The sequence below is a fragment of the Arvicola amphibius genome, chromosome 14, assembly GCF_903992535.2.
Source record: "Arvicola amphibius chromosome 14, mArvAmp1.2, whole genome shotgun sequence".
NCBI classification, from domain to species: domain Eukaryota; kingdom Metazoa; phylum Chordata; class Mammalia; order Rodentia; family Cricetidae; genus Arvicola; species Arvicola amphibius.
Genome location: NC_052060.1, coordinates 26,772,137 through 26,794,417, shown reverse-complemented (window position 1 = coordinate 26,794,417; position 22,281 = coordinate 26,772,137). Strand labels below are relative to the sequence as shown.

Sequence of the window (22,281 nt, the reverse complement as noted above, 5' to 3'; positions counted from 1 at the left end):
GGGGATAAAAAAAGGTATGGATGGAACCACAGTCAATGAATTGTACCATGACCAACTAAGAAGGGAACACTAAGATCGTGGGGTGGGGATACTTAAAGCTATGGTCCCAAGTCTTACGGAAGCCAAGATCTTGTGTTATATTTATTCTGCTATAGTCTGCTATTCAGACAGACATCTGGTTTACCTGGGGATAGAGTATCACTGAGTACGGTGCATTAGGGCGGGAAACTATACTGTAGGACTCTGTAACCTAATCCTGGCAGAATGAGTAGGGGCCAGACACTACATGGGTAGTGAAACATGAACGTTAGTGGATGTGGCTCCTAACTCGCCCAAACCCCACTGGAGCAGCAATGAAAAAAAAGCCAACTGAATAGTAGGCTGGGGATTCAAAGTCATGTGGTTGAGAAGGAGCAATTGAAAGTGCTAGAAATGACCTAGAATGACCCAAGTGGGTGATCATAAGCATGGCGTGTTACTTTGTGTTCACTGAGTGTTTCTTCTGTATCGCTTGATTCTAGTGGTTGCCAAAAGAATCACAAAGTTGAGGGAAACCACGGACACTGCCAATCAGGTAAAGGGCTCCACCTAGACCTCAGTGTTTAGAGTCTTACTTCCATCTTATAGCTGTGTTTCCCACACTGTGCTAGGGACTAAGAGTGAGGTTGGAAAGGGGAGGTGGGTTACAGCGGGAGCGGGGAGGAAATGGCAAGGGAATGCGGAGGGGAAACTGCTGTTGCGAAGTAAAATAAATGATTAATTTATTATTATTTTTTTAAAGAGTGAAGTTAGAACCTTTCCTGGCCTTTGGGTTTATGACGATGCCTCTTCACCCTATCTCTTCAAATGCAGGAAACACTCACTTAGGTTCCCCAGCTGAACCAAGCTTTTCTCCATGCTTCCTGGGAGTTACCTCTCTAGAGATCTGCAGGCAGGGCTGACACTCTTGGGTAGCAGCCAGTTCCCAGTGAATTCCCTCCTTGGCCTACTTATCAGAATGAAGTTCGAGTTTTAATTCTGCACAGGTTGAGGGAGCTTTTCTTGCTATGGGTAGGGGTGCTGTGCAGGTTTCTGCTCTCCAGGAAGCCAAGACAAATACCAGATAGGAGACCATCTGAGGCCAGGTGCCTGGCTCCTCAGTCTTGCTTCTGCAGAAACCTGGAGTGCTTCACCAGTTTTTTCCCCCTACTCTTGACGTCAAGCTCCGACAGCCACCGGAGGAGCCTTTCGCCTGGGCGGCGAGCTCAGGGAGAGTGGCAGGGAGGGGAAGCCATAGCAGCAACAGCTTGGAGGAGGGAACAGACTATCCCTTGCCAGCACGACCCCGACCGGGTCAAACGCAGTGCTGAAGAAGGAGACCTGCGGGTTCAGGGAACCGCGGGGTTACTGCAAAGAGGGGCGGGGAGAAGGCGGGTACGCTGCATGCAGCGCGCTGGCTCCAGCGGTGCCCGCGGGGAATGTGACATCAGCGGCGCCCGGCGCTTGCGGCTGGAACAGGCAGCTTGCCTTGGCGGCGCGGTGCACACCTCGCCCGGGGGAGGACGTGGAGCCCGGCAGTCGGCGGGGATGTCGGCGAAGGAGAGGCCAAAGGGCAAAGTGATCAAGGACAGCGTCACCCTCCTGCCCTGTTTTTATTTCGTTGAGGTGAGTTGGCCCAGGGCCCTGGCATAATGCAGATCTTTCCGGACAGCTCCGGAACGAATTTGGGTCCTGGGTAAGATTGGTGACCACACAGGAGCACCAGGGTGTGCGCCACTGCTATCCCCACTGGACCCTCTCCCTTTCCCCCTACAGATTTTTCTCCAGAGCTCCCCTGAGTCGGCCTGGGGACACCTGCCAGAACCAGCTGCTTAACACTAGGGGTGCCTCGCTGGGTGGCCTTAGGGGAAGGGATACCTGTCAGAGTATAGGTCTAGTTTTGGCCCTGTAGTGTTTGTGTGTGCAGGGTCCATAAGTGCCCCGGAGGGGCCGTGATGCTTATATTTGGAATTTGTGATTTTCAATTTGCTGACGGTATTTAGAACTCTGTGAGCTTTTGGTGGGAATTCAAATGCATACAGCTTTGCCTGAGCTATAGGTCAGGAGATGTTTGTGTGGTTTTAAGATTATGTGGCATCTATTAACCCTCCCAAGCCCTTCTCCTACTACAGTTGCTATGGTACTTCATCTGCTTCCAAAATTGGGTCATTTCTAGATGTCGATCATCAGTCTATTGGCCTTTTGCCATGGTATGTGTGGGTGTGTGCACAAACATATATTCATATTTATTTATACAGCATGGTGTCGATACATAGAAAAACAAGTGAATATATATATTTTAAATGTATGACATCATCTGAGTTCACATGATTTGTATCCGTGCTCTTATTCTGACCTGAACAGTATTACAGTTAAGCAATTAACATGGGGTTGCACTCATAATGAACCTCTCTGGCTTCCCTAATGCAGCATTTGAGGGAGGAACGGTTTATGGGAGGGGTGTAAAGATTGACAGGTACAGGATTTCGTGTACTGTGATCCATTGCATTCGGAGGACATTTTAAAGCAAGGGGTTTGTTAAATTATAGGTAGAGACAGGGTGCATTGTATATATTTAGGAAAATCTAATAGTTTTAAAAGTAAAACTGTGTCCATGTAATTACATCTTACGTTGAACAGAAAAATTTGAAACTATTGCTGCATTAAAAATAGCCCTCCTTCGTTGTCTTTTCAGCCAAACATGGAGGTTCTCACTTCCAAGTACAGATAGGTAGCAGATTCTGTATTTGATGACTGAGAGGTTTGTCTGGATTGGGCAAGAGCCACTGCCTTGAAACTTGGAGAAGAAATATTGTGTCAAGCCTGTCCTTGGAGATAACTATATATCTGGTAGTTTCTTTTATGTGTCATATATTTTTAAATGATTCAAGTGTTAAGAGAGGTGTATGTGACCTGCATAAGCTTCAGAGAAATGACCTGTGACACCTTCCTCTAGGACTTATAGAAAAGAAGTAGAGAGGAGGGAATGAAAGGAGAGAGAGAGAGAGAGAGAGAGAGAGAGAGAGAGAGAGAGAGAGCCTGTTTGCTTAAAATCATTGTTTTCTTTATTGTTCCTTTTACAAGGAATCTTGAAGCTATTGCTTGGGTGGTTGAAAACTGTGGGCCCAGAAGATTCCATGAACAGAATAAAGGATTAGAAAACTAGGCTGCCTGCTTTCCAGTGGCTAGACCACTTGTGGCATTGCTAATCCATTTAGTGGGGTGTCTTGCTAAAGCACTTTTAATCACATCTAAAACTATTAAATTTATTGGAAATATATTAATGAATTGTTGGGTTTGTCTCTAGGAGATACTCACTTGAGATCAACTGGAAGCTGACTACATTAGAACACAGCTGTATGGCTTACAGGAACACTTTCTGAATGAGGGTGCAAACCAAAACTTAATTGTTCCCTTAAATAATAGAAATACAGACTTTTGAGAAAATGATTACAGACTACATACCCTTTAACCTAGGATTGTAAAGGTAAAAGTGTTTATAAGTCATGGGAATGGTGTCTCTGGGAACAAATATCTTATAAATGTCCTATATTGTTCAGGAGTAAAAATCACTACTTTTACTCTGACCTACTCCAACACAAGTCACAAAAGATCACCTGAAACCATTCATCCAGTTTATTATAAGACTCATTTTTGTAGTCATTTCTTGTTTTGCTTTCTGGTTTGTGTGTGTGTGTGTGTGTGTGTGTGTGTGTGTGTGTGTGTGTGTTTGTGTGTGTGTGTGTGTGTGTTTTGAAATGGGATTCGATGGAGTCCACAGTGGTTTCAAACTAACTAGTATCAAGACAGGCCTTGAATTCCTGACCCTCCTGCCTCTCTACCTTCCATACACTAGGGTGACAGGCATGCACCACTGTGCCTGCTTCATGAGGTTTAAATGAGCACCTACAGCACTGTATTTGGCAAGGGGTAATCGACTTCTAATAGAGAGCTACAAATTTGGATTGCAAATTCTTTCCCTTAACCTTAAATGCATGATGAACCTCTAAAGAGACTGCAGAAGACTGGGGAAAGCATCAGTCTTCCAGCTATTTAGGAGTTGGCAGGAAGCACTACCCAGCTCCTTAGAAATGACTCATTTGAAGCTAGTGGGATGAATCTTTGCAGGATGAGTCTCTTTTGCAAGATGAATAAACAGAGCTTGAATTAACATGTCAATATAAAGCAAGAGAAGAATAGCGCTTGGCCTTGGAACATACTTTCCCAAGATCCCAGGGATTAAGAAAGATTGGCAAAACACAAGCAGATCTTCCATCACAAATCAGACTCAGAGCCTAGATATCATAATCGAGGTAACAAAAAGTGTGTGAGAGGACCAGTATTTAGGGGGAAAGTGTGGGAGTCTTGTGATGGTGGGGGACAAAGTTGTCTTTCTTCAAGATATTTGGCTGCTTTGCATTGCTATTTATAATACATAGAGGACACAAAGGAACTTAGTTGGGAAATTTTTGACACGGACCAGAGAGTGTTGTAATCAACTTGGATGCAATTCTGGAATGAAAATAGCAACATTTGGTTGATTGAGAACAAAGTAGACCTTAAAGATGAAATGACCTGGTTCAACTATCACCAGTGCCTTATAGTAGATAATTTTGATTACGTTTGCTCTCTCATTCCATACTCCTTTTGATATGATAAAAAATTATCTAGGCTCAGTATATTTATTTGTTTTCTTTGTTTGTTTTGTTTGTTTTTGTTTTTTTGTTTGTCGAGGCAGGGTTTCTCTGTAGGTTTGGAAGCTGTCCTAGAACTAGCTCTTGTAGACCAGACTGGCCTTGAAATCACAGAGATCTGCCTGTCTCTGCCTCTCCAGTGCTGGAATTAAAGGTGTGCACCACCACCATCCGGCATAGGCTCAATATGAGTAGACATATTCACCTATAATAGAAAATAAGATGCCTATTTTTTTGGCTATAGAATGTACTCTGTGGTTAAAGCATCAGGCCTGTTTTAAGATGGATTACACTGTGCTGTTTCATTTCCTCTTTTACAATTGCCCTTGACTTGAAGTAGATTCTTTCACTGCTAGACTGGACAAGGTCTACGTCATTAGTTCACACTGATCCCCAGAAAGCTATCTCCTTTGAGTTTCATAGCATAGGTTTCTTTGAATCAATCTCGGTAATATTGGTCACGGGTAGGGACAGTGGAGTTCTCCTAATTTTGTATAGGAAATATGATCATTATTTATGAAGCCTTTATAAGGGGATGCACTTTCTTGCTCAGTCTTCAGTGGTTCCGTTTTTAAAAAGAAGCCAATGAACCAGTTAGATGACTCAAGCCCAGTGACGTGAGTTAAATCCTTGCCACTCACACGGTGGAAAGGTTAGAAAGAGAGCGCAGATTCACTCCCACATGTTGCCCTTTAACCTTTATATCATAATATGTACCATGCATACATGCATATACACATACACACAAAATGAAGAAATTAATTTTTTAAATGAAAGAGGTCATTGTTAACTAGATTTTTTTAAAGCAATAGATAGAGATTAAATAACACAGCCAAGTTTACAAAGCAAAGGTTGAGGTAGAGTGGGTACCAATTCAGACTTCATGTTCACCATCACAGAGACTGGTGCATTCCACTTACTGAGAGAATGTATATACAAGCAAAGTTACTCCATTGGCTTCCTCTCTACTAAAACAAGAAGACAGAACCTGGGAGCCTGGGGTTGGATGATCACTTGAGTCCAGGAGTCTGAAGCCAGCCTGAGCAACACTTTTGAGACCCTGATTCATAAGGAAAACAGCAGATAAAGAAGCAACAACAAAACAGGAAGATGTAGTAAGAGACGGTGAGAGATCTTTCTTGAGGAAGACATGCTTCCTCAACTCAGTCCTCAACTGGAAGACACTCAGGAAAGAGTGAGCAGACAGTGGGCACTCCTCAGCTGTCTCACTAGCCGGCAGTTAGTATCCCCAGGATAGACAAGGAGGAAAGATGCCCCAACTCACTTACTCTGGTAAAGAACCTCTATAATCCAGTGAACACAAGCCCCCGCGTTCAGCTTCTAAGTTCAAGTAATGGTGTCCTTGTTTACTGCCACACTCAACAGTGAGTTAGTGAACAGAATGTTTCCTCTTTAATCTTTGGTTTAGCTGAGAACTAGGTCCATGGTTGACAGCAGCATTCTATGACAGCTTGCAAAACAAGATGGCTTCTAGAATATCACCCTACTTTATGGATAAGTTGGATAATTCAGTTTTTCAGTGTTCAACATGAGAAAAGAAAGGTCAACTATGGAAGGACCCTCAACAAGTATGAATATATATATATATATATATATATATATATATATATATATATATCTCCAAAGCAGTCTTACATTAACCAAAAGTAAACCAAAATGCTCTTGAATTTTAATTGGCAAAGCCCTCTCCAAGTGATAGCTCTCTTGTCTATGTTGTTGATTGCAACTCAGAGCATAGGTAGTATTTATTAGCCAAAGGCTTTGGGGGCTGAATCACCCAGCGTTACATTCAGGTAGGGTTATAGTCTGGGTGCATCCCCTTTATGCTAAGCACTCATAATTTTTCTCATTATTCACACTACTCAAAGATCATTCAATATGTATTATAAACACATGGTAAGTCATTTATAAAGTCCCCAAAATGGAAATTCTGAAAGAAAAATAAGTAGGTCACAGATTTTTTTAATTTAAATATTTTTCAACTTTGTAGCATCATTTCCAATTCCTGGGATAATGCTTACCCATGGAAATAGAGGAAAATTTTTTAATGTTATTCACATGTTTTACAGGTATATTCATAAATACAAGACTGAATTATTTTGTTTCGTGTAAATACAAGCACACACTCAAAACTCTGCACACAGATGCATATAAGCACTGATGGTGTAAAAAAAATCATGCTTCTCCACTTGGCATCTAAAATATATCAGAAACAGTATTTTAACCTCAAAATAAGTTAAATTACTTCTTTTGAGAAAGTTTTTTATCAAGAAATTTATATCTTAACTTTCATTACCATGAATTCACATTTCTGCGATTTATCATCTTTTTCAAGTTTATGTAGCTTCCTTGATCTTTATTGTGAAATATAGATTTTTTTACATAAACATTAATATCAGCCAGAAAAATAACATCACAACATTTCTGCATTTATGTGTACCAAAATAGTAACTGTGAATGTTCCTCCTTTCCTGGATTGGCTAGAGATAGTCTCCTCAAAAACTACTCCAAATCCTGCCAAGTGAGAGAGGCTGGCAAATCGCCCCTCCCCAGTTAGTTACAATCCACAAATTGATGCAAAAGAGAAAGTCAAGAGAAAGCGAAGAGATTTCTAGTCCTAGAGACAGAGTTAAATGAAGACACTTCTGCAACACCAAGCATGGAGCACGTAACCTCCTGTTAGTGACTCCTCTCCTCTCCTCTTCTGAGGCACAATCTCTATCTTTCTCCATGAGTAAATCACTCCTACACTTACATCAGGAAAGAAATTAGTTCTTGTCGGCCAGCCTCAGAGATTTGTAATGGTAGTGTTGTTGATGATGCTGGAGACAAAGATCTTAGTATAATACTAATAAAGTATGGCGAATTCCAAGTGTTCTTTGTGTGGAAGAAGCTCTGGCTACATTGTCACTGGTCCTCAGAACCCTGCACCAAGGAGGTAGCTTGTTCTTGTTCTTTTGTTGTTTGTTTTTGCTGTTTGCCTTCTTACTTTAGTTATGTTTTGTGACAATTTCAATTTACAGATCCAGGCTTGCTTCAGGCTTGCACCCTCTGGCCTCAGCCTCTCAAGTGCTGGAATTATGCCTAGCCTCAAACAAGGCATTATTATCTTTGCTTTTTAAACAGAAAACTGTAGCTCATGTAGATAAATATCTTATCAAAGGCATATTACAATGAAAGGATGAAGCCAAGATTTGAGTACAGACCCATTTTTCTCACACACTGTGATTGCATCATGTTCATCTTGCATGCTTCCAGTAACAATGCTAGGTTTAGTGAAGATGTAGAATAAAGAAACCTGCCTCTCTTTCACATGGCTAGCTTCATGGTATTGGAGGTCATTTGCTTAGATACGTATGATTGGGATTGGGTCAGACTGAAGAATAGAAATTTTCTGTGCATTTTAACTCCTAAATTTAACTTTGTTGATACTATTTCCCATCAGTGGTAAGGGATTTCCTTCTGGTATGGATGTTTTGAAACTGTGATGGTTGTTCACTTGCAGAATCATTTCCTCTCAGTAAGAACAAATGGATTCACCAGGCACCCGTGGAAATTAATGAGGAGCTATGCACAGGCTAGAAGGACAGGCTTGGAACAGAGTTTAAGGAAGTGGAATGGGTAGGACGAGTTCACAAGTGATGGAGCTAGAGAAATGACCCTTAGAAAGGAGAAACAAAGCGAGGCTAAGCCAACCAGGGTTAGGAGAGACATGTCCAGAAACCTGAACATAAGGTGAAGCCTGTGTGAGATCATTGGAAACCTACTCTAGGAATGAAATTTGGAGATTTCTTTGGGGACTCAAGTTGTCTGAGATGACTTTACATCTGGGACACAATGGTTGTTTTTTATACCGGAAGTGTGTTACAAATTTCATTTACAGAAAAAGTGTCCTCTTGGTGTGAGTATATATTATATATAGAAGCCACGGCTTTGTCCCAAGCAAACACTATTGTATAAAATACAAAATCAGGAACTCTTATTACAGAATTAACTCCATTATCCAAGAACATCTCGTCTGACTCAATTCTGTCAAGTAAAAGAAAACTGTTTTAAGAAGTTAGAGTTAACTTAAGAGGTATACAGTTAATATCAGACCAGGAATAAGTTCAGTTCTCCTGACTTCTATTGCAATGCTCTTTCCTAGTTATTATGATTTCTAGAATTTCTTTATTAAATTTATTTTATTTTAGAATAATATAATAGATTATATTTTAATTCATGTATAAATATAATGTGATTTGATCATGCCCACCCCCACTTCCCACTCCAATTTCCCCTAACCACTATCCACATCGCCTTCCTAACTTGATGCCATCTCTCTTTAAATAAAAAAATAACATACTGAATTAGTGTTTCCAATATGGAGCATAAGCAACCTACCAGGGGCCACAACCCTAAAGAAAACTAAGCCTTCCTTGGTGACCATCAACTAGGACCTTGTGAGCTTCTCCTACATCCATGAGGCGATTCTGACTGGCTTGATCTTGCACAGGTAACCATAACAATGGGAACTCATGAAAGAATGGCCCTGTAATGTCTCGAAGACACTGTTTCTCAGTAGTCCTCCCCAACTTCTGGTTCATAAAATCTTTCTGCATCTTTTTCCACCATGCTCCCATTCTGGAGCTCTGGTCTGAATATTTATTCATGCAGGTCATTCTAATTCAGCATGTAGATGTACTGTGTATGTGGTTTTTTTTTTTCACATCAGCTTCTTGGTGCATTTCATGGCATCATATTAAGCAGCATTTTACAGTAATCAGTACAGATTCTGTTGCTTTTCTGAATTGTTACCCCCTTTTTGATGGTGTATGGTTGAATTGAAATGTAAAAATACTAAAAATCACATTTTTCTGTCCCATCGCCAAACAGTTCATGTGTAATTTTGCAATTTCTTCACTTGGTATGAATGGAGTCTCTTATAGAGAGAAAAGGAAACACTGGAAGAAATAAGTATATGATTTACAACATTATTTATAAAATAACTGAATTTCCCATTATTCTTTAATGTAATTTTGCAAATATTTTGTTATCTCATCTAATTCTAATTCTTTTTTTTTTTTTTTTTTTTTTTTTTTTTGGTTTTTCGAGACAGGGTTTCCCTGTAGTTTCTAGAGCCTGTCCTGGAACTAGCTCTTGTAGACCAGGCTGGCCTCGAACTCAGAGATCCGCCTGCCTCTGCCTCCCGAGTGCTGGGATTAAAGGCATGCACCACCGCCGCCCAGCTTCTAATTCTAATTCTTAAACACAGGTTAAGAGCAGATATTAACTCATATTTACTAGTTAAGTAATTGACACAGGGAAGTCTAGGAACTTGTTTAAAACTCAACTATTAGAAACTGAAGAGATGACTCAGAAGTTTAAACATTTTCCCAGCAAATGTGAAGGCCAGAGCTGGATCCTCAGATGCCTAAATAAATGTCAAATGGGAATGGTGGCCAATCTACAGGGAATTCTCCAAAGCAAGCTGGCTAGCAGGACTTACCATATCAGTGAGATCTGGGTTTAACTGAGAGATCTTTTCCCAGTGAATGAGGTGCAAGAGCACTGGAAGAAATTTTAACAGCAACCTCTGGCTTCTGCATGCAAACACACCTATAAACATGTTCATCCACACACATACATATACATACATGCAACACACACAACAGAAAAAGAAAGAATATCAACCAGCGATGTTCTCTCATCTCGTAATAGGGAAATGTGAAGTTTATATTTAAACTATGAAATGGCTTAATTATGAGGGCCATGAGCATTTCAGCTTTCTAAGGTATCTTCTAGAATATATTAGAATTAAAATTCCAGATAATCATGCAATGGGATAATTTCTTTCTGGTCAAGTGGGTTTTTAAATGTTGAATGTCAAGAATAAAAATACTATTTATGACCAAATTAATGCTGAGGTGTTTTGCTGAGAGTAACTAGACCCTAAATTAACTGACACTGTAGTCCATTACTGTTTTCTTGGTTGTTTTTAAATCAAAAAAAACAATGTCAATCAACATAGGAGAGGATAATTGCTTATTTTTTGTAACAAAATGGTTTCTGACTTTTCTAAAGCTGGCCAACCCATTAGGCATATTAAGGAGAAAATGAAATGTGCGTAATTAAAATGAATGTAATTTTGGCCAAAGAATAGAAAACTATCAATGTTGCTAATAGACAAATATTGTTGAAAAATTGAACAGAAACACACAAGATAGATTATCAGCGATTTAATATGGCATGAAAACCTGTACTTCGAGACTGGTTACAGGTGAACCACCAACTCTAAAGGTTCTAGATTCAGACACCAGTTCCTCACACACACGGAGTCTCAATGGACCAATTATACTCTGTCAAATAGATGTTAAAATGATATCATGGGGTTGATAAATTTTATACCTTCATGAAAATCTATTTATCCATCAAATAAGTTATTCTCTGATTGCTTATGATATGGCTCTTTGTTACTTGGATGGAAACAACATCTAAGCATTGCTGACTTATTTCCTCTGAGGAAGGAATTCTTCTGTAAATTGTTATTGAGTGCATATATTAAATAAAGCTAATAGTGAAAACATTTGTTTTTCATTTTGCTTTTTCCTAGTGCTAAGATCAAACCCATGGTCTTGTGTACTTGTTGTGCAACAACTCTACCACAGAGCTACATCTCCAGTGTGTGTAGTTTCTTTTTAAACTGTTGTATTTAGTTTGTGTCAATATTTTTAACTGTAAAGTAAATGACAGTGAGCACTGTGTCAGAAACATTGCCTAGCTTCTAGATTGCTGGAAGACTGGAGAGTCATGTCAGTGTCTGTGGTCCACATGAGTCCTCATTTTAAAACTCTGCTTAGGTTTATTTTATCATCTAATGGGAAAACATTATGGACTATTTGTTTAAGACAGAAAGAAAAACAGAATATCTAGTAAATATCTGTATGGTTTCTCTTTTGGAATGAAATCAATACTTAGAAATGAATATGCTGTTCTAGGTAAGTATACACTCACCACATTTTTCTTTAGAAGCTATCAAGAAACATTTGCTATCCACACCACCCAGTAGATGGTATCCAAAGGAAAATGTTTCCATATTTAATTTTCAAATTTCTCAGTGATTTTGGAAAAGAGTAGGTCACTGGTAGATGTTTCTAAGAAAGGAAAATATATGCAGTGATTACAAATGTGAACTCGGGAACCAGATGCCTTGAGTTAGTAATCCAGCTACCAAGCTGAATAACTTTACAAAAAAAATCACATAATTTCTCCATGCTCTGTTTTCTTATCCATAAGGCATCTATGATAGTAGCAACTTCCTTAAAAAAAATGAATCTTGGAGATTGCCTAAACTCAAACATGCAAAGCTCTTTAAATAGTACCTGTCAAATATCAGTTGCATTAAATTGCAGTTAGTATCATTTTTTTTGAAAGTCAGCTGTATGTTACAGGGAAAGAGAAATTATGCCCATAAGAAAGGATTTACAAAGCAATTTACTTTCAACACATGAAATACTGATCCACCGCCTCAGGTCTTCATCTCTAATTTGGTTTCAAGAACAGAATTCTTTCCAAGACAATGCACATACTTCAGTGTCTAATCATATATGACAAAGCAATCTTCAGTGCCAGGGGTTAAGGCTGATGCTCATAAAGCCCAGCCCCCAAGGCCAATGCCACATCAATGTTCGGGTAATAAAGCAGCAGCCACTAAGTATTATTTTAGGTTCTACTATTAAATCATTGAGTGGTTGTCATCAGTATTTTTAGAGCTATAGGCATATAGTTTATATTCGGGCTTAAACACATAGAACAGTTTTTTTCCTTTAGATGTAAAATATATACTAGGTATGATAACTATTTTCTACTAACCAACACTGTAATTGGGAAGACCCAATGTAAGTTTCTTATATTCTCATATGCTAGCAAAATCATTAAAACCACAAAATAGGAAATATTTCTGTTGGTGTGCATGGTTGATATAAATAAGGCTTTCAAGTATGGGATTATTTTTACTACACTATAAGACTATGTGTGTGTGTGTGTGTGTGTGTGTGTGTGTGTGTGTTTACATTACAGGAATAGCCTAAACATATGTCATCTCCTTTTCAATCACCTATATAGGCATTAACTTACTCTGCATTGAGGGCCATCAATGTATCAAGAATAAAGAAGTAATATAATAGGAACAGAAGACTTTCTTTGCCCTAAAAGACCATGTTGTTTAAATAGGCCAGCAAATGAACAATTTTTATCCCAAATGATGAATGACAACTGCTATGATCCAGGCATCCTCAGAACAGCTTTGTTCCCAAGGCAGGAATACCAGAGAAGTACCAAAGATGAGAAACCTTTCAGAGCCTTAGGCATGCCCAATTTCTGATGTATTAAGGAAGATAAAAGTGGAGACAAAATTAGTCCAAATCCTAAGTAGTTTAAAACTCTTAAAATATCACCAAAATAAACAAAAACAAGAATGGCTTTGGAGAAACTGCACAAAGAACCTCTTAGACCTGGGAATATTGTATTAGAGGGACTGTAGTTTGAAAATGTCCAACATCCCTCATTCTTGGCACTGCTCAAGCCCCTTGCACACATGGCTCCCTCCAACTGTCTGTCCTCTGAACTGGCATGGCCACTGACTCCTGGGGCTACTTTTCCTGAAAAGCATTAAACAGATGCCAGATGATGACATGTGACAGAGGAGCAATAAGATGTAATGGGGCCACGAAATTCCAGGAATTTAACAGAGCAGAATTCAATTACTGGCCTTGTCACACAGACATCAAGAACACTGTTTAACTTATCTGGGGCAGAGTCCTTATACTAAAATAAATCATAAGATTCCCAAGGAAGTAACTGAAATTGAATCAGATAAGTAGGAGGAAACATCTAAATAAAAATCAGAATCCACACCTCTCTCTTTAAGCATGAGTGTGCTCAATAAATTCTGTTTTAAGTCAAAATACAATGGGATCTAGTAAGGACAGATCATAGATTTGAGCAAGTAAAATACTTTATGACTAATTTATAAGGAAGAAATGAATATAGAAAGTGTTTAAGAGTTAAAAACAAAAGGGTAGTCTTTTTCCAAAGCACACAAGTATAGCTGAAACTATTTGGGCTGCCAATCAGCTCCCAAATAAAGTCATGGAGATTTATTATTAGTTATAAATGCTCAGTCTGCACATAGGCTTGTCCCACTAGCCCTTTTAACTTAATTCAACCCAGCTTCTACTCATCTACATTTTGCCTTGGGGCTTTCTACTTGTCTTTCATTTCTACGTCCTGCTTCCTTCTTGTCTGGCTGGACAGTCCCTGACATCTCCCTGGTGTCTCTTGGTCCCTTTTTCTTTCTCCTCCAAGCCCAAATTTCTCCTCCTAATTACTCCCTATGCCACATACTAAATATTGTAAACAATTTATATTTCCACTTCTTGACAACCTTATTAGTGGTCAGTCCTTAATAAAACCATTTTGACCTATTAATACTTTTCTATTTAAATGTATGTATTGCTATGTGGAATTTCATATTTTGTGCATGTGTTCATATGTGTGTGAACATATGTGGGAGCTTGAAGTGTCTATCAAGCCTGTTCCTCATCCACCATTCCATTATTTTCCTTTTTTTCTTTTGTGTGTATGTGGATTGTGTGTGTAAATGCAGGGGCATACATACTACAGCACTTGTGTGAAGGTCAGAGGAAAGCCTGGAGATTGCGACCTTGGCTAGCAGGCTTGAGAACTTCTGGGGATTCCCCTGCTACTGCCTGCCATCTTTCTATCATTACACTGGGGTTAGAGATGTGACTTCTACAACTTTTATGTGGGTCTGTGTGATTTTTGAGACTCAAGGAGGCTCACAACTGTGATCCTCTTGATTTCTGGAAAGTGTTTTATCTGCTAAGCTTCTCCACTTTATTTTTGAGGCAGGGTCTCTCACTGAGCCAGGGAACAGACCATTCATCCTAAAACATTAGTTCCTCCTAGCTCCTCCCTCTACCCCAGCACCAGGATTACAGAGGCGACCATGCTGAGTTACTTTTCACAAGGGTGCTAGGAATCCAATTCAAGTCCTCAAACTTCCTGCACTTTATTGTCTGAGTCATTTCCCTCAGTCCCAAATTTCCCATTGTATTTGATTTTGGAATATCTGTCAGAATGGCCGTTAGTCTTCTCATTACAAATCTTATTAATTTACAATTGTTCCTTTGAAAAAAAATGCATAATAATAGTCTTTGATTTCTTGTGGCATTACTCACTGGAAAACCAAGACAACTTGGAAATTTTTGTGCAAGTGTAATTCTTCGAAAGTGAGGATGCTGCTCAAACTTAAAGCATCCAATGCCTTGTAACTTCACCCTTCCTCCTTATAATTTTTACCTTCCACATAGCACATTACAGTTTGCTGGACAGCTGTGATTAAACAACCAAGAGACACCTCAGTTTGAACAGCTGTAAAACAGAACCTTTGCTCATTCTCTCCCAGGTTTCACCCAGCGTTCTTCTGCCTAGGAACTTGTCCTTTTGGCCCTGCTGCTTGGATTGCAATTAAAACCTTTCTTGTTTTCTCTTCTTCATTGACCATCCACTGAATTCCTGTCATGTCTCCCCAACTACAACTATAACTAGTGGGTTCTCTATAGCTCTAGTTCTGGGTCACATCACAGTTATCTCCTCTCTTGAATGGACAGCTAGGTCTACTCCGCATCCATTGGTATTCAAGTCCCTCCCGCGTTGAGTTTGAGCAGCGCACATAAACATGTTCCTTGCAACTGTTGCGTGTGAATACATGTTTTGCTAAGTTTTGGGGAGCATTCAGATTTTCACTCTACTTCTACTTCAGGACCCCACTGTCTATCCTCAATTGCCACATCCAGGGCAATCTTGGTAAAAGATACATTGAGTTCTGTTATACCTCCATTTCCTCTCTCCAAATATGTCCAGTTTATTTTGCAGAGCATACCATCTCCAGCCATTGATTCCAATTCTCTACCGGGTCTGCCTCTCTGACTTCAGCTCAGGTTACTCTCTCAGGTTACTTGCATACGATTAGATGGCATCTAAGCTAGGTCTTACTTAAGGTATAGAGAAACCAGGCGGCACTGAAATACTACCACTTTCGTCTTCAGAAACCGTAGGTTTTTCAGTTTTCTTTCTTAATTTTTATCTGCCTTCCTCACCTAGAAAAACTATCTGTGACATTAAGGTCTCTGTTTAATCACAACTTAAACACTGACTTGTGTGATCAGGCAGGCTCTTGATAGATATTTATTAAAGAAAACACTAAGCAAATTTTTCAACACTGCTGGGTCTGTTGAGCGCCCTTGGTGGAGATGGTGCGACTGCCTTGAGAGACTCTTCTAAGATTCTGAATCCACCATGGCCATGAACTAGGCTCAAGACAGGAACCAACATGTGTTCCACCAGGTGGAGAGCAAAGTGAATGCTCCCCAATGGGGAGGAACTGTGCCCTTATTATCAGCATGCTGAAAGCAAGTAGGTTATATGGATAAGACGCCATGGTGGATTGCAAAAATATGTCACTAAAACTGATACATAGCTGTAGATTTGGACTTTAAAAACTAAAATGAGAAAAAAACAACCATTACACAGCAAATGTGATCTTTTAAAATAACTTTCTTTCCCTCGGCTCTGTGCTCCAAAAGTTACCGTTTTATTTTATTTTAAATTGCTCTATCATTTTCACTCCCAAGTTTCTTAGTACATAGTAATTATAAGACTCAATCTGTTCTTCCTGAAAGCCACTTTTCCACTGCTCCGGTAATTTCCCTTCTTAGTGCTGCTGCACAAAGCAGGCTGGCTCACACTATTTTCTTAGCTCTATCACAATTAAAGAATAAAATACCTATACTTGGCTATGTGCGAAGTTTTAAATCTTCAAGATCTCATTTTAAATGCTATCAAAATCCATATAACTTTTTCTATTCTGTGCATATAAAGTTCTATATATGTTTTTCCAAATTAGCATATTTCATCTGCCAACGTTCTCCATTCAAAAGCAACTTCCGTTGCTAAGCATCTCAAGGATTAAAAAAAACACTTTTGAAGACAAGTACGACAGATTTAAATGACATTGTGATTGAGTCCACTGTACTTGGGTGGTAAAAGACAAAATTGATGAAAAGGACAAGAACTAACTGGCTTTTAAGAAAAAAATGGAAATACTAACATCAAAGGGGTAGAAAATTATTTCTAATTTTTAAAACAAGTAAGGTATTGAAACAGGCTTCCACTGAAACACAGATAACTATAATACAGCTATAAAAATTGGCTAATGTGAAAAAGACAAAAAGACCTAGAGATTAGTAATAGAAATTATTTTAATTCACAAGGTAACTTATTGCTTGCCTGTACCAATCCATGTGTATCTGTTTGAAAGTCATTATTGTATCAGCAACCATTAATGGCAAAATAGGAAGTATGATTAGACCACGGCCTAAAGATGTTAGTTTGGGAAAGCATCAGACCCATTCTATATACCCAGTTAGCATATTGCTAGCATTATACAATTACATTGGCCAACTTTAGACAGCAGCTATCAATCATTTGTAGAAGTTCTATTCCAGGAATGGCTGAGGGTACCTGAAGCTGTTTATAGAAACCCTGTGTGCATTTTTCTCTTTATACAGGCTTAGGATAAGGTTTAACTTAGGAATTAGCAACAGGGAGAGATTAGCAACACAAATAATAAATTTGAACAATTATCATATCCTATAATAAAAGTTGTTATGGTTTTTTGCATGTTTATCCATAGGTTCTCTGCTGAATATTTTTAAATCATAGGTAACTGAAGTCACAGGTAGAAAAGAATGTGCAAAATGGGACCAAAGCGCTAATCTCTATTCCAGGCACTTGTCATTTTGTTTACAATAGCACATTTCTTCGTGTCAGCTGACTGGCAGGGATGGGTACTCATATCATAGCTACTTTCAGAGATAAGAAAACTGAAATTGAAGAAGTCCTTCCAATGTGATCTCTGATACAGTGAATATACTGGAACTAGACTCTCCCAGCCACATGAAAGTCATCCGACTCCACTGGTTCTACTACACTGCAAACTTCTAAGCATTCTTTCCCATTGCCCATGCACTGAAAATAATACCTTCATTCTGTAGCTATGTCACTGCTAATGTAGTAGTGCATGGTTTTTACATGTGATCAGACACAAACGTCCCATGGGGGATATGTCTCTGCTAAATAAGGCCAATTTTATTTTCAGATTGATTATATTGGTAACATTTTTGCTCACTTGTAAGTTTATGAGCATTGAAAAAAATTGATCATCAAATGTTATCCAGATGGGCACTGAAGATCACAAATCTGACTCCCATGTGCAAAGTACATGTAGGTGACACAAGAAATTTTCCAGAAAAAAAATAGAAAGTAGGTAGAGAAATCTGATTAAAGGTGAAATATTTAGCATTCAAAAAACATAGAGAAATTCTTTCCAGTTTTATAGAAACCACATATTTAAGATAAAGTCTGTTTATACTAATTAATTCATATTTTAACTAAAGAGTGATAAATAGAGAACAACCACAAGCTAACAGTTATCTTTTAAATTGATGTAAGTCATAATTCATTATCTGAAACATTTATTTCTGTTTAATATTTGGAAAGGAAGATAGAATCGTCTTTAATACATAAAACTTTGGAATGAGCTAGGTTCAACAACTAACTGCCACTTGTTATTATGAAGGCTTATCACCTATAAAAACAAGGACAGCAATATAACCTATCTGCCAAGCAATAAGATTTAAATTAAGTGGATTAAAAATCAATGAATCACATTAATTTCCAAAAGAGGAAATTATCTGGCTTGACATACTTACTAAATTAAAGATAAAATAAATAAATGGGAATTTCAGTCACATGTATACACCAGGGAGAACTGCTTTTTTGCTCATGATGAAAAGCTACTATCACTGTAGACCAAGTTAGGAAGGAGTGTGTAAAGATGGCAAGCTGTTTAGTCATCAAATGCTAATGGATTAGGCAAAACACAAATATTTCAATGCAATGTTTTGTTCCATAGAAACCACTCATTTGGCCGGGCGGTGGTGGCACACGCCTTTAATCCCAGCACTCGGGAGGCAGAGGCAGGCGGATCTCTGTGAGTTCGAGGCCAGCCTGGTCTACAAGAGCTAGTTCCAGGACAGGCTCTAAAAAAGCTGCAGAGAAACCCTGTCTCGAAAAACCAAAAAAAAAAAAAAAAAAAAAAAAAAAAAAGAAACCACTCATTTGAAAACCAGAAAGCCATAAGCAGAGTAATCACCATTCATCACTAATTTTTCCAATAAACCTAATGCTCACTTCATTACCAAAAAAAAAAAAAAAGAAAAAGAAAAAGATTTCCTGGGAATAGAAAGTGTAACTCTATCTTGAAAAATTATATTTTAAACAAATAGCCAGAAATGATCACTGGTTAATCATGTTTTTATAAAATATCTTACCTGTTTGTTTATGTAAACATTATGTATTCCACAAATACCAAAACCTTAAACTAAAAAAGGGAGTCATGGCGGGGGGAACGTCTGGAGAGGCAAGCCACTGACGGGTGTCTTCCTCAGCCACTTTCCATCTTGTTCTTGAGATAGGACTGCTCACTGGGAAAGAACTGCATCAATTCTGCTAGGCTGTCTGCTCAGTGTGCTCCAAGAACCCTCCTCTTTCCACCTCCCAAACTCTAGGATTAAGTGTGTGTAGTGGCCAGTTTATTGCATAGATCAAACTCAAATGTTCACATATGCAGAACAAGCGGTATACTGATCAAACCATCTTCCCAATGCCAAACTAAACATTTTTGATTAATGCATAAGTCTATATTGTTAGCAAGGACAGGACTACTATAGCAAAGAATTCATATTTTCTTCCAAACTGACAGTAGCTCACTCTCTAGGCTTTTTTTTTCCTAGATGGCAAATTGCACATAATGTTCTCTATATGATACCTAACGTCTGTGTAGTGAAAACCTGGAGTGTTATAGGTTGAATGAAAGAAAAATTCACAAATTATATAAAACAAAAGGTTAGAAACTACATTGTGATTGGTTTATGGGTAGTCAAACAGGTAGCCAATGAAATCAAAATTTAAGAAAAACATTGAATACTTTTTATGTATTTCTCAATCATTGAACGGGATATTCTTACAATAAAAATTAGTTATTGCAATCTGAAATGTTTATTTAACTTGTTAGCATGCATTTTCTTTTGCTAAACCTGGCAACTTCAATATACTTACTGTAATACATTAGGGTTTACACTTTTATTCAGTTAATCATCTATTGATAAGTAGCAATTGGCCACTAAAACTACTAAGTGATGTATTGGGTATTACTATGTGAAACTAATAATTTTATACTCCAGGGTCTCAGCAACAAACAACACAGGCAGATTCTTACTTCTTTAATTGAGTGTTTGTTGTAGTTTATTTATAGTTTATAGAAGAAAATTAAATAATTCCTAATTTTGCTAACATAATGTTAATTCACAAAATAATTTTAATTAATAAGTACTATTAAGAAAAATCAAGAGAGATGACAAGGTTGAAGATGGATCAAAGGTCACCATAGCTAGAGGATGCAGGACATCCCATTAATCATGAAAAGAATTAGGGAAAGGACATGAAAGGAAGAGGAGCCACAGAGGCAAAGGACCATGGGAAGGAATAAATTTGACTCTGACAGGAAAAGCATGAAGAACCATCTGAGCGTGGCCAGCAGCGAGCTGAGGAGTGATAGAAGCGTGAGATTGAAACCAAGCCCAGATATTGAAGGAAGTTCCATTCCATGGTGTAGCTCTTGGATTCTGTTCATGTCAGACATTTGGATTCGGTTCAGGTGAGAATGGCAACCAAAACGGTGGGAAGTGAGATGAGTTGGAATATGTCCAGAAGTCTCCTTGTGGCGTTAGTGGTGGGGGAGTGGGTAAGAGGACGAGTAAGTGAAGAGAAAAGTGGAAAGACTAGGCAAAGGGTGACAGATGAGAGCGTGCTGGCAAGGTAGAGGACTAGGAGGCATGCTGTGAACGTCAAACCCACAGCACGTAGTGAATGCATTTTATTCCGCCCCACAGAGGGGCCGTGACAGAAGGGGAAAATTCCACCAGTTTCAGACTTCAAGTTGTACTGATCCTATTTGTCCTATTTACAAAAATAGATTGTTTCCTGTGTCTTTCACCCTCAGTTGCCTATATTGGCATCATCCGTGGTTAGCCTCTACTTCCTGGAACTCACAGATGTCTTCAAACCTGTGCACTCTGGATTCAGCTGCTATGACCGCAGTCTTAGCATGCCCTACATTGAGCCAACCCAGGAGTCCATCCCATTCCTCATGTTGCTTAGCTTGGCTTTTGCTGGACCTGCAATTACGGTAAGAATTGACCCCAATTTTTACTGTTTAATCCCAGAAAACAAAAACTGATTCAGTTTGTGTAGCAAGTGTGGAAAAAAAAAGAAAAAGATGAACCCTAACCCTTGGATTGGGAAGGTCTTGTCTTTGGTATATGTTGCATATTGACATTATCACGTAGTTGATTGCTTAAAATTGTTGGTATTTAGTTTTAAAAATTACACAATTTCCAAAATGATGTTTGCATTTATGAAAAAGATTTTATAACTAGACAATTCTTCTTAATGGATACTATTATATTGGTGATATATTTTTAATTGATGTATTTCTCATGTTTTGTTTGCTACCTGAATTCCAGGGAGGTGAAAATAATTATTCTTTGTTCAAAAATGATTTTAATAACATTTATATGTTAAATTTTACTAAATTAGTACTTTATGCTGATTATAATCAATGAGACTTACCAAGTGTAAAAAGCTCAAAACTTAACTTTGGGTCATGTATTCATGCTTACTACACACACACACACACACACACACCCTCACACACATACATCTGATCTATCAAACATGAATTAAAACACAGTTGTTTTTAGTATGAAACCCTACTGTAAATAAATGTTGCAAAAGAAAATGCAAGTTAAAATTACTAAAGACTATGCAATCAAAAAATTTCTATACAGAAGTTGGAGAGCTTCACATTTTATTTGATACTTTTACTTATGCATTTATGGAATTATCTACAACCAAAAACAGAAAATCCATTACAGGGTTAGAACTAAACCGCAATATTTATATCCTCTTTCATAATGAGTGCATGCCCATTTCCTGCATTCAGCCCATCCTCATCTCCTGGTATTTAACTTTCTTTGCTCTCTTTCCTACATGACACACTGTACCAACATGCACACTTGTTTACTTGTGTGCATGCATTGCTGACTAGAGGGGAAGGCATACAGTTTGATCTTTCCGAGAACGTATAACATTGCTTACTATTGTACGTTCTAAGTTAACTTACCTACAAATTTTGTGATTGCATTTTTTTTCTTTACAGAAAATCTTGTGATTGTATTTTTTCTTTAGAGCCGAATAGTATTCCATATTATATACATATAAATTTTCAATATCTATTCATCTGTTTATGGACAACTAAGTTGATTCTAATTCATTATTATAGTGAATAAAGCAACAATAAACA

The 22,281-nt window shown here is 38.4% G+C and overlaps 1 protein-coding gene across 2 annotated transcripts in view; it reads left to right on the top strand.

Moving 5' to 3' along the window:
- The first annotated feature begins 1,422 nt into the window (after positions 1-1,422).
- The window catches only part of Plppr4 (phospholipid phosphatase related 4), a 33,641-nt gene continuing 12,782 nt past the window's right edge, over positions 1,423-22,281 (top strand). Inside the window, exons 1-2 of one of the 2 annotated variants that reach the window (XM_038311891.1) lie at positions 1,423-1,644; positions 20,920-21,105. In XM_038311891.1, coding sequence (XP_038167819.1) covers positions 1,423-1,644; positions 20,920-21,105 — 408 coding nt within the window. The remainder of the gene's footprint in view (positions 1,645-20,919; positions 21,106-22,281) is intronic. The other variant, XM_038311892.1, reaches the window with a different exon arrangement.